The sequence below is a fragment of the Nasonia vitripennis genome (genome assembly GCF_009193385.2).
Source record: "Nasonia vitripennis strain AsymCx chromosome 2 unlocalized genomic scaffold, Nvit_psr_1.1 chr2_random0003, whole genome shotgun sequence".
NCBI lineage: Eukaryota > Metazoa > Arthropoda > Insecta > Hymenoptera > Pteromalidae > Nasonia > Nasonia vitripennis.
In genome coordinates this window covers 362,930-374,686 of record NW_022279609.1, presented here as the reverse complement: position 1 = coordinate 374,686, position 11,757 = coordinate 362,930, and the positions used below count along the sequence as shown (strand labels likewise).

At 42.5% G+C, this 11,757-nt stretch overlaps 2 protein-coding genes across 2 annotated transcripts; both read right to left on the bottom strand.

Moving 5' to 3' along the window:
* Positions 1 to 3,420: 3,420 nt before the first annotated feature.
* LOC116416274 (piggyBac transposable element-derived protein 3-like) lies at positions 3,421 to 4,300 on the bottom strand. The gene is made up of 3 exons (XM_031923984.1): positions 4,280 to 4,300; positions 3,541 to 4,192; positions 3,421 to 3,482 (listed from the first exon to the last, which is right to left on the bottom strand). Exons 1-3 carry the CDS (start codon positions 4,298 to 4,300, stop codon positions 3,421 to 3,423), a joined length of 735 nt encoding a protein of 244 aa, XP_031779844.1.
* A 36-nt stretch (positions 4,301 to 4,336) lies between these two features.
* LOC116416273 (piggyBac transposable element-derived protein 3-like) lies at positions 4,337 to 5,101 on the bottom strand. The gene has a single exon (XM_031923983.1). It carries the CDS (start codon positions 5,099 to 5,101, stop codon positions 4,337 to 4,339), a length of 765 nt encoding a protein of 254 aa, XP_031779843.1.
* Between the last annotated feature and the right edge of the window lie 6,656 nt (positions 5,102 to 11,757).

Genomic DNA, 11,757 nt, shown 5'->3' with positions numbered 1-11,757 from the left:
GAAGTACGATCTATTCGATTATATGTGCAAAGAAAGCTTTAGGATAAATCAAGAGGAATGTACGTTTTAAGTCATATTAGGCTAAAATATATTTAAGAATTTGTGTGAATCAAGCGACTAGGAGACGGGCAAAAGATAAACAAAATAACATCCGCACTCATCCACTTCGCGCGTCGCCTACTCGCTTGAGATATAAAATAAGCCAAACAATAAGAAAAGCGGTGAAACAGTACGAGCCTTCTCGAGTCGAGACTCCTCGACTCGAGAAGGCTCGTACTGTTTCACTTGCCCAAGGGAAACGTAAAATCGATGTATATGACAAAAAATAAATAAAGAAAAGGGCACTTGCCCACCAAAAAAACGAATAATAACCGGGACATCATTTATCGGACCGGGTATATCCCTAAAGGACAGTCGAGTTTCAATTGCAAAGGCGTGACACGACTTCTAGCACGGAAATTGCGAGCACGGTAAATTAGTTTCAAGGAGTAGCGTTGATCGACAAAATAACTTAACATAGGCCCGGCGGACTCGAAAATTAAAAGTAGAAAACCATATAACCACAAAAAACATCCGCGGAAATATGAGAACCTCGGAGAAAATTACAAATTAAAAATCAAATTTAAAACTTAGGAGTCATGAAAGCGAATAAAAAAAATAATAGAGGCATCGATAAATAAATAATCCTGGGGAGGAGGAGATACGGACGAACAAAATCAACAGACGAGAAAATTCCTTTTCTATACGTATATATTTATTTATTTATTTGTTTATTTATAAATCAACGGGCAGGAGTACCCTTACGAAAATATAAAATAGCACGCAGTACAGAATACATTATAATTACACGCAGAACGCAATTACAAAAAAATCTCAAAACAAGTCGGCGTCGCTCGTCGCTGGACAGCACTTGTGGCCGGGAATGCGGATCCAGTTCTGTAAACAAACGAAAAATTTTTTTATTAAACACAATCATCGAAACAGCTGACACACAAAAAAGAAATACTTACACCGTTGCTCCGCATCATGTGGGGTGGATGATCAAGGCGGCAACGGCAGATCGAGCAGATCCTCCAGGCCGCGTGATCCTCCCAGGACTCGTGGTAACAGTCGATCCAGGAGTCGGGGAATCAGTCCCGAACAACAAGGGACCGGGAATCAAAGACGAACTGCAAAAGAAAAATAAGATTAAATATACCGAACAAAAATCAGAGGGATTTTTGTATATATATATAGACACACAAAAAACCACACTACATCTTACCCTGTCATAATCACGGTAGTACTCGCCGCTCGATGGTCGGAGGAGTGTGGCGTGGCTGGGGGGGGGGGGGGGGGGCAAAAAGACCCGATGTCAATCCATCAGGGAGTCTGCGTATGGCAAGGTAGAGTCGGTAGGGCGAAGCTCGGCCCGACTCGCGACGTCGAGGACTTGTATCTTGTACCATTTATAATCTGACGAGTTGAATAAACCATTTCTCTCAATTACTTAATCCTTGCGTACGAATTATTACATTTCAAACTCCGCGCCCTTTGAGACGAGCTACAGCGCCAGAACGAGAGCGAGCCACCCTATCGGCAACTACAAGTCAGCTTCGTCAAGGTAAGTCGTTTCTCCTATCAATCTTCTCAAATTCACGTCAGTATCGCATGCAACGTTATTGTGTCAGTACATAGTGTTTAAACCTACCTAGTCCAATACATTTAGACGTCACTCTGAGTTTCGTTACTCCGTGAGCTATCACTATCGCACAGTCAGCCGAGCTACAGGTCAAGTCGCGCGCTTCTCTACCTTTTCACAAGGCAGTATCGCGAGAGCGGACTGCACTAAATAAAAGGTCTCATCGACTCGAAATTTGTAATTATTTCTATCGTGCGAGTATTCGCTCTGTGCGGCCACCCGGACGTAACACAAAATAGCCAAAAAAGTGGGGTTCACAGAAGTGATTTTATGGTTTACCCTTGTGTTCTTTTTTCGACTTTAGCGTGACAATACACGAGTTTTTGACTTCTCTTACAGTCAGTCAAGTGCGTAGAATTTTCCCAGTGCGTAGCCGTGAAGTTAGCGACGTGGAGTTAGCGACAGTAGCCGAAAAACTGGGGTTCACAGAAGTGATTTCATGGTTTACCCTAGTACTTTTTTTTGTACTCTGGTGTAGCAATACACGGGTTTATTAATTTTCTTACAGCCAGTTAAGAGTGTAGAATTTTCCCGAACATAATACGAAGTCAAAGAACATTTTTTTTTGTTCCCCTTTTTACAAAATTCGTAGCCGTAGTAGTTGAGGAAAAATTAACGTTTTGCGGATTTGTTCAAAAAATTTTCGGATGTCATTTTAGACTTCACAAAGTGTTTGCAACAAGAAAATTGAATTTTCTATTTTTTTTTTTTTTTTTTTTTTTTATTGTCGTGATGATTCGCAGCCGTTGGCCACGATCACGTGGTGAATTGAGGTTCACAGAAGTGAACACATAGTTTGCCCTAATCCGCGTATTACAGCAGTAATTTCACGAACGATAAAGTTAATTTTGTTGTTACGGAATTTTAAAATACCCAGCAGTAGTGGATAGAGTCGAAAAATAATTTTTTTTCTTTTTCTCCGTTGGTTTACGCGTTGAGAAAGTTAGAGTCAATAGAAACGGTGAAGAAAAGGGGAAAATAAATTTTTCTTTGCTCGCAGTCGCACGACAATTTGCCCAATACAATCGTACAAGCTAATAGAATAATTTTCCCTTTGAGAATTCAGTGTCGGTGAAATTTTGCGATAGCAGCCGTGACTAGATTAGATTTTTATTAATTAATGAAAACTAAATCACAGCCATTTTGCCACCTGTCGTATTGCCGAACGAATTGTGAGAAAATTCACGTAGTTCGATTACTGAGCAAGTCGACCGACAGCAAATTAATTGACCCATTTACTATCTAATTACACCCTATAACATATATTGATTATGCATGGATAATTCGATTTCTCGCTGGTTTCGCAGTACTTATGTACCCCAATAAATTTTTTTTTTTGTAGACCTAAAAGGACCAACAAATTCAGCCGGTTAACGGTAGAACGGCTGAAGAGCTGATCATTGATCCACCTAAAGATTCACGGTCGAATAAGTCGTAGTACTGTCAATTAACCCATTAAGAAACAGGCAAAACCTGGCAGAGATATCGAGAAACGAACTGTGCCATCCTTTGCATAACCAAAAAAAAAAATACCCGTGTTTTTTCTTTTGTCGATCACAATTGTTTATAACAAATTATTTAAACAAATAACCCAAAATGTTGTAATTTTGCAAAACTGAATGCGGATATCGATTCTACGGGCAAAAACAGGACAAAAACCTTTGTAACGTTTTTTTGTCAGAGTTCAATTTGTTAGTGTAAAATAAGGATAAATAATCGTGCGCAAAGTAGTAAAAGTTTCAATAAGTTTCCGAGTTATGAACCCAGTTATGGCTCATTGCCATGATCTTCTTTGTTTTTTCTGCAAATAGGTTTGCAACATTTCGTACAGAACCATTCAGTTCTCGTCGAACACGTACCTATCCCGCATTTTTTCATACTTCCTTGTTTCATGATGTGTTCTGAATAATTTTCAGACTTCCTCTTTTCCCTGGGAATACGTACTGATGATAGCTTCTGAATGTAATATTCACAAACTTCTTGAACAATATCTTTGGAAACTTTCTTTTCATCCGGATGGAGTTTATTGTAAATCACCGTAGCGTTTGCTAAAGATGCTTGAATAAGTCGCATAAAAAGACACCATGTCCATTTTTTACCTCTTATCGAAGGCATCAGAGCATTACAGTGTTGATCGTGGAGATCGACACCACCCATGTGTTGATTGTACATGCAAAAAGAAAGAGGGAAAAGAATGGAATTTTTCGACGATTCCTGCCATCTTTGCATTACCACTTTCGGTTCATCCCCATATTTAGTTGAGAGAATCGATACGGGTTTGGAATCCATTACCGTAATGAAATTCAACCCTGAATTTGCTTCATGCTTAGAAATAGTGGTTCCTTTTTCAGCTTTTTTTGGCATTTCGACCTTCTCTTTCACGCGATTCTGCCGGACAGTGCCTGTTGATGATAAACCATTCTTCTTCAAATGTATCATTAGGTCTGGATTAGAGAAAAAGTTGTCAAAGTACACGTGGTACTTAATCAAATACTTCTTTTTCGGTTCCTTCTAACAAAGTAGAAAGTAATTGTATTACTACTCTTGAACCCGATCCAACAGAAGCTAAAACATTTTGTGTGTTATTCCCTGATTTACCTGTGTAAATATCGAGGTCATAGATGTATCCATTAGAATAACAAAGTGCCCACATCTTTATTCCAAACCTGGCTTATTCCTGATACACTGCTTGATACCAAATCTACCGAAATATTTCACCATTAGCTCATCTACCGATAGGTTGTAGTCGAAGAAACCGAATTGCATGCAATTCTCACGGAACATGTCATACATCGTTCTTACTTTCCAAACTTTGTCAGTTGGATTTTTATCTTGATGTTTGTAAAATCGAATATTCTTCTTGATGGTAACAAATTTATTTCTCGTCATAAGTTCGGTAATGATTGGACACTCTAGGATTTGTTTTGTCGACCAATAATCATAAAGACGTTTTCTAGAATTGAAAATAGTAATCATTATGATTACAATAAATCTTTCTAGATCATTTTTAGACAAATTGAAATGATTCTCAGCAGTAGCGTCCACAACATGATTCTTCATCGATTCCGAGAAGAATAACTCGAATAATTCTAAGGAATTTTTAAAAAACAATGGAGAAATAGCTGACAGATTGGAGTTGTCCTCGATATCAGGAGATATATTATCCAGAGTATCATCTTCCCAATCGTAAATATGATTCGGCTCCAACAATTTTTGAGTACTTGCGTAAGTACTTTTCACATGTTCGTAAGAACCTGTAGGAAGATCATGAGATGTTATATCTTCTTCTAGATCAACATCCGAATCTCCATCTGAACTTTCATGATCAGCAGGAACAAATGCTATATCGACATATTGATCTTCGTCAATATCAGAATCCTCAACTAAATCAGGTAGATCCCTAACTCTCCGTCTCGACATTATCAACTGCGTTATCGACACAGAATAATGTGATCTATTTTTATGAAAAGTTCTATTCCTAAAGTCTCGTTTCGAAAGATAATTTTTATTTTTCAATTGATGTACCACCGTTAGCCTGCCACTCAATCGTGATCTCTAACACGGAAGGTATTGAAAAAAAATAAGCTCATCCAATTGTAGCATGCAACACTACGGTATTCCGCAGGTCTACATCTAAGACGGATGAGAAAGGTGATTTACACGTGAAAAGTTTGTTCCTGTTTTAGACTAATAAATTGAACTCTGACAAAAAAACGTTATATAGGTTTTTGTCGTGTTTTTGCCCGTAGAATCGATATCCGCATTCAGTTTTGCAAAATTACGACATTTTGGGTTATTTGTTTAAATAATTTGTTACAAACAATTGTAATCGACAAAAGAAAAAACACGGGTACTTTTATTTTTGATTATGCAAAGGATGGCACAGTTCTTATGCAATTATGGATAATCACAGGAGTATGATGGACAAACAATTGTAATCGACAAAAGAAAAAACACGGGTACTTTTATTTTTGATTATGCAAAGGATGGCACAGTTCTTATGCAATTATGGATAATCACAGGAGTATGATGGACACCTTACGTAAAGACCGAGAGGTCCGAAGCCTTGCCAACGAGATCAGAAAGTACGATGAAGATGATGTAGAGGAGGAACTTAAATCATTAAAGATAAGTATGAAGGGTAGTAAGGCGATTTTAAGAGACCGTTTATTAAGAGGCGAGATTTTACGAGCCGGATTGAGCGAGCAAGTGCCATGGTACAAGTGGGATAACAGGGGCCTTATTTCACCAGACTCCGATGAGGCCCTAACAGCGATCCTCAATCATAAGAAAGGTCATGACGAGTAGTATTTCAAGCCGGTAAGGAAACCGAGAACGAAGCCGGAGATAAAAGCCTAGAATAAATCGTCAACTCTTCAGTGAGGCAGATACAAGCTTTATCGAACCTCACCTCCGAAGGCGATGGGGCAACTGGCCTCAGCGGTCAATTAACAGTATCCAACCAGATACAACAGCTTATCTTTGCACGAGTACTCGACGCCCTTCACGGTTCATCGGGATACACTACCAACCGGAAATCAATCGACCCCACATCTACAGAGTCCAGCCAAAAATCTTACCATTGAGTCAACTCACTCCCAGCACAACTCTCGACTCTTTCACAAGGACTCAGAATTTTATGGGAATTTGGCCTTATACAGAAACAGTTAGAAACACTGTACAGCTCAATTCAGGAGCAATCAAGAAAATTCGTACACTGCGGAGATCGATATCAAACGATGGAAAAGTAACGAGTCAAACCCAAAAATGGGAATTAAGAACGCTAAAATAAGCCGAGAAGTAAGGCCCAAAGTACGACTTCTGCAAAAACCATTGAAACCAAGAGTAGGCTCACAACTACCACAAAGTCTGGAAAGAAACAGACTAAGAAAGACAACTCAAGTAGTAGCGCTAGCAGCAGTGATAGTCTTAGCAGCCAGGAAAGCGACTCTGATAGGTCCTCAAGTTCTGACCGCCAAGAAACTAAGAAAGCCGCAAAAAGAAATTATCTCGTCGACTTGAACGGGAGGATAAACTGGCCAGACAACTGTACCAACTCCAAATTGTGCAAGGACGGAACATTAAATTCGACGGTGAAACTAGAGATAACCCAGAGGAATATTTATCCCAGATAATACAGTGCAAGGAGAGCTTACGTCTTAAAAGTAAAGATACCCTAGGCGTGATTCCGTATACTCTATCAAAAAAAGCCAGCATGTGGTTCAGAACAGAAGAAAAAAGAATTTAAAGCCTGGAAGACTTTCAAAAAGGCATTCAGCAGTTCATCAGTAAAGTGAGCGACAATAACGTGATAGAAGTACTACGTAGACGGACACAAGGAAAAGGGGAAAAGATGGCGATTAGGAGGAAGAAGATATAATCCTATGAAGATGTTAAGAAGTACTGCCGGACATTAGATGAGGAAATGGAAAAGGACGCGATGTACACCCCACAACCCACTGTTGAGAAAAGTCGATTCCCAGTCGTAGCATGGACGCCAGCTTCGAAAGCGAAAGTAGCAGCCACCAAGGAAGTTGAGGAAGCAGCTGGAGTTACCGACGCAAATCCTAACAGGCAGAGCAACAACAACAACAACAAGAATAGAAAACAAAAGCAATAGCAGAATCAGCCAGTCGTAACTTCAGCCACGATCACAGATCAACCGGTGAACAACAATTCGACTAGCGACTACAAGCAAACTAAAAGTGGCCCACAAGTATGGAAACCAGATAATACGCAACAGCAAATACAGACTCAACAACCGCAAAGCAAAACTGGCATCACTGATGCTACCCTGAGCCAACCACCAAACCAGTACAATAACAGAGGTTCTACATAATTCGTGGGAGCGTGCTATCACTGTCAGCAGGTTGGCAATAGAGCATTAGTCTGCCGACTGTGGAGTGTTATACATGCCACCAAAAAGGCTATAAATCACCAGTCTGCCTAAATCGCAGCCAAAGACAAGTCCAATGTCAAGTCTGTGGCCAATTCGGCGCAACTTTCCAGAACTGTGGAAACTGTGCCCCAATCCGATCCATGTGGGGAAATGGCAACGCGGGTGCATCCCTGGGGCCGATGCCACCCACAACACCGCATTAAGGGCCTCAAACAGAGTCGTGAAAACTTCTAGCCCTGCAACTCCGTTATCAGAGGTAGTTGAAGTTTCGGGGGGGGGGGGGGAGGTAGTGGTCGAGGACCACTAGAGATGAGAGAAGAGAAAGAGAAGTTAAATGATAAGGTTTTTGCTGAATGTGCCGGAATAACGGAACTGGATGAAGATGGAAGAAGACAGGTAGAAGAGATAGTCGACGGAACCCTACCTGAATACTCGCCGGAAGTACTAGGTTTTACAGATCTCACCGAGCATGACATCCGTCTAATTTGCGACACGCCAGTGAGATAGAAGTTCCGCCGGAGATGGCCCAAGAAGATAGAATCGATTCAAAAGGGAGCCAGAGAGTTAGAAAAATTAGGTATTATAGAGAGATCGGCCAGTGATTTCGTCAGCCAAGTAGTGATGGTGCCGAAACAAGACACGGATGAAGAGAGATTGTGTAGACTTTACAGACGTAAACAAATTTACTGAGAAAGATGGGTATCCATTACCTCAAATGGACGCAATCCTCGACAGATTAAGATGCGCCAAATATCTGAGTAAAATAGATCTACGTCAAGCTTATTTTCAAGTCAAAATGGAGGAAAGTAGTAAGAAATATACCGCCTTTGCTGTGCCAGGATATGGGTTGTGGCAATTGACCAGAATGCCGTTTGGCCTCATCAACGCTCCCATGACTCTACAACGCCTGATGGACACTCTATTCGGCCCCGAAGGTGCACCACAAATCTTCGGCTATCTAGACGATATAGTGATTGCCACTGACACCTTCGAAGAGCATAAAACAAAGGTTAAATATGTACTACAGAAATTGATTTCAGCCGGACTGACTATCAATCCCAAGAAGTGCCAGTTTTGTGTAAGTCAGATCAAATACTTAGGTTTCATTTTAGATAAAGACGGACTTAGGACTGATCCAGACAAAGTAGCGCCGGTATTGAATTGCCCAGCGCCACGTAATGTCAGAGAATTAAGAAGAGTATTGGGAATGATCGGGTAGTAGGCCAGATTCATCGAAAACAGTTCGGAGACTAAAATCCCACTAGTTAAACTCCTACGCAAAGACCATCAATGGACTTGGGGAGACGAACAGCAAGACGCGTTCGAAAAACTCAAGAAAGCCTTAACAGTAGCTCCAGTACTTGCCAGACCGGATTTTAACAAGCCGTTCTGTATTCAATGCAACGCCAGCAATTACGCAATAGGAGCTGTATTGACCCAAGAATTCGACGACGGTGAACATCCAATTGTCTATGTTAGCCGTGTTTTAACAGCCGCCGAGAAGAACTATACTACTACAGAGAAGGAGTGTCTAGCACTAGTGTGGGCCATAAAGAAGTTAAGGCCATACATCAAAGACTGGCCAGATGGGCACTTGAAGTTCAACAATGGGACTTCGACATCATTCATCGCAAAGGAGCGAGCCATCAAGTGCCAGACGCTTTGTCGAGAATGCTTGAACCAGAACTGGCAGCCGTAGTGGAAATCTCTGACTTTTTGTACCTCCGACGAGTAAAGAAAGTAGAAGAGTTCCCTAATAAATTTCCACAGTGGAGAGTAAAAGACGGCCGGCTATATCGATTAAAGTGAGACCCACGTTAGACCCTATCACTCACAGCGACGAAGCCTGGAAACTAGTAGTACCAGCCGAACAGCGAGAGATAGTCATGACTGTTGCTCACGGGGAAGTTACCGCCGGACACCTGGGAGTCGAAAATACATACGACAGAATAGCCAGAGAATATTTCTGCCCGAGAATGTATCATGATGTCTACTCCTTTGTCACCGCCTGCCCGACTTGTCAGCAATACAGAGTATCGCAACGAGGCCCACAAGGTGTCATAGAAAAGAATCGTAGAGAAGCCTTGGACTGTGGTAATCGCCGACATGGTAGAATTCCCGAGGAGTAAAAGCCAGAATAAGTATTTGCTAGTTTCCCAAGATCTTTTTAATTGCTGGGTGAAAGTCAAACCATTGCGTAAAGCAGACGGAAAATCAGTCGCTAGAACTTTCGAAGAGTTATTATTTCGCTGGGAGATGCCAGAGTATTTGTTGACTGACAATGGGACGGAGTTTTTAAACAAAAATGTTGCCGAGACGTTAAAAGAGTACGGTGTGATGCACGTCACTACACCACCGTACCACCCTCAAGCCAATCCTGTCGAGAGGAGTAATCGCACCCTTAAAACCATGATAGCGATATTCGCCGAGAATCACAGAGATAGAGTAACATCCACGAACTCCGCCACGCCATAAATACATAATACCGCCGTACAAACGACACTCAGAACATCTCCAGCCTTTTTGAATTTTGGTAGACACCCTATGCAAGTCAAGAGTTTACGCGAAGAAATTGAAAATCGGGGTCCTGAATTGCAATTAGATCCTACAGTATGGGAAGATCGTATGAAGCAATTGGACGCTTTACGACATCTTGTCGCCAAATTTATAAATGACGCGAGAGACAAACAAGGGAAGGTATATAATATAGGGCGTCGACTAGCCATTTTCGTAGTCGTAGATATTGTTTTGAGATGAACTCATTATTATCTATCAAATGCCGCTTAAAGTGTCTCTGCCAACAGAACAAAAATTCCCTACCGTATATATCTTGGAAGCATAGGACGGTAATAGTTGGAAAACCGCGAAAGTACACGTGTCAGACTTAAAACAATATTTACCGCCGCGAAATCCTAAAACTAACAGCCCTAGCCACGATCCTACGAGCCGGTAGTGGAATACAGCATGCAGAGGAGCATACCTATCGCACAGACAATATATGTGTCTTCTGAAGATGTTTCGACCAACCCGTGCCCGACGTGCTGAGTCCAGACTGAGACACGTAGCCGATGAGGTCCTGCGTCAGGAGCTTTTGGCTCAAACCGCAGATCGCCGCCGGAAAAGAGAAGAAGTGGAGAGAGAGGCTACTGCTAACCGACTCGGACGACTAAGCCGGAGGCGAATTGTCAGAGCAAGCCACCTCTTTGGGAGGGAAAACAGTGGAGGAGTCCGACTTGGCGGAGGTGGCCTCTTTCTCATTGGTGCTGACGGATCCACAGAGCACTTCAGTCGATCTGAAGGCAAGTGCCTCGACGAGCTTGGGCGCGAAGCCTAAGATATTGCAGCCTAAGCGGAACGTGACACCGTCAACGAGAGTCTCAGCCTGGGACCGTCTAGAAAGCATCGACGAGCGAGAGAGTCGAGAGGCCGTAGATTAACTACGTAGAGTTGTAGGGGAGGAGAAGAGAGAAGATACCCTCGTTCAAGTCGTAGAGGCTACTATCGATACGAGAGCTCTGTCGCAACGGCCCTCTCCTTCGCTTACTCTTCGCCATTGCCCTGATGGAGTTGAGGATCCTAACCGAGTTGTACAGGTGCCCTTCCTAGAGGATAACCTCCCAGAACACTTCTGCCAGAATTTTCTGCTAGTCGAAGGAACCCGTAGCCAAGAACCCATGGAGTGATTTTGGCCCATTGATCCTCCACCCTATTGTTGTTTCAACTGCTGGACAAGGGGCCACACCATCTTCCAGTGCCCGAAGCCTCGTCAGGGGAGGATCTGCCTGAATTGCAGCCGCTTAGGTGAGGACCTTAATACCTGCCCACGCTGTCGAGACAGACAGGCTGAGAACCAGGAGCACCCCGAAGACCAAAGACGTAGCCATAACGATAGACCGCGGGAGATTCCCGACGTCGAGGGGGCCCGTGAAGCCAAACCACGCTCCGGCAGGTCAAGATCCCGAAGCCAAGCAGATGATGGCCCACGAGCCACTCGATCGACCCGTCAAAGCCGTGAACGTTCGGTAAAATGGGCTGAACCGCTGACGGAGGAACCCTGTAGATCATCGCCACGGCGTAGCTCTAAAATCCACTTACGTCAAGCGTTGCGAGTCAAATAGCAAAATTGGTCGGCACATCGAAGGGGGGCAAGCAAAGAAGAGTAATAACTCTAAAACAG

Coding starts and splice junctions, on each gene's coding strand:
- LOC116416273 (XM_031923983.1), bottom strand. CDS start 5,101: ATGTCGAGACGGAGAGTTAGGGATCTACCTGATTTAGTTGAGGATTCT.
- LOC116416274 (XM_031923984.1), bottom strand. CDS start 4,300: ATGACCTCGATATTTACACAG. Junction 4,193..4,279: donor TGACCTCGATATTTACACAG/GTAAATCAGGGA, acceptor CTACTTTGTTAG/AAGGAACCGAAAAAGAAGTA. Junction 3,483..3,540: donor TATGAAAAAATGCGGGATAG/GTACGTGTTCGA, acceptor ACCTATTTGCAG/AAAAAACAAAGAAGATCATG.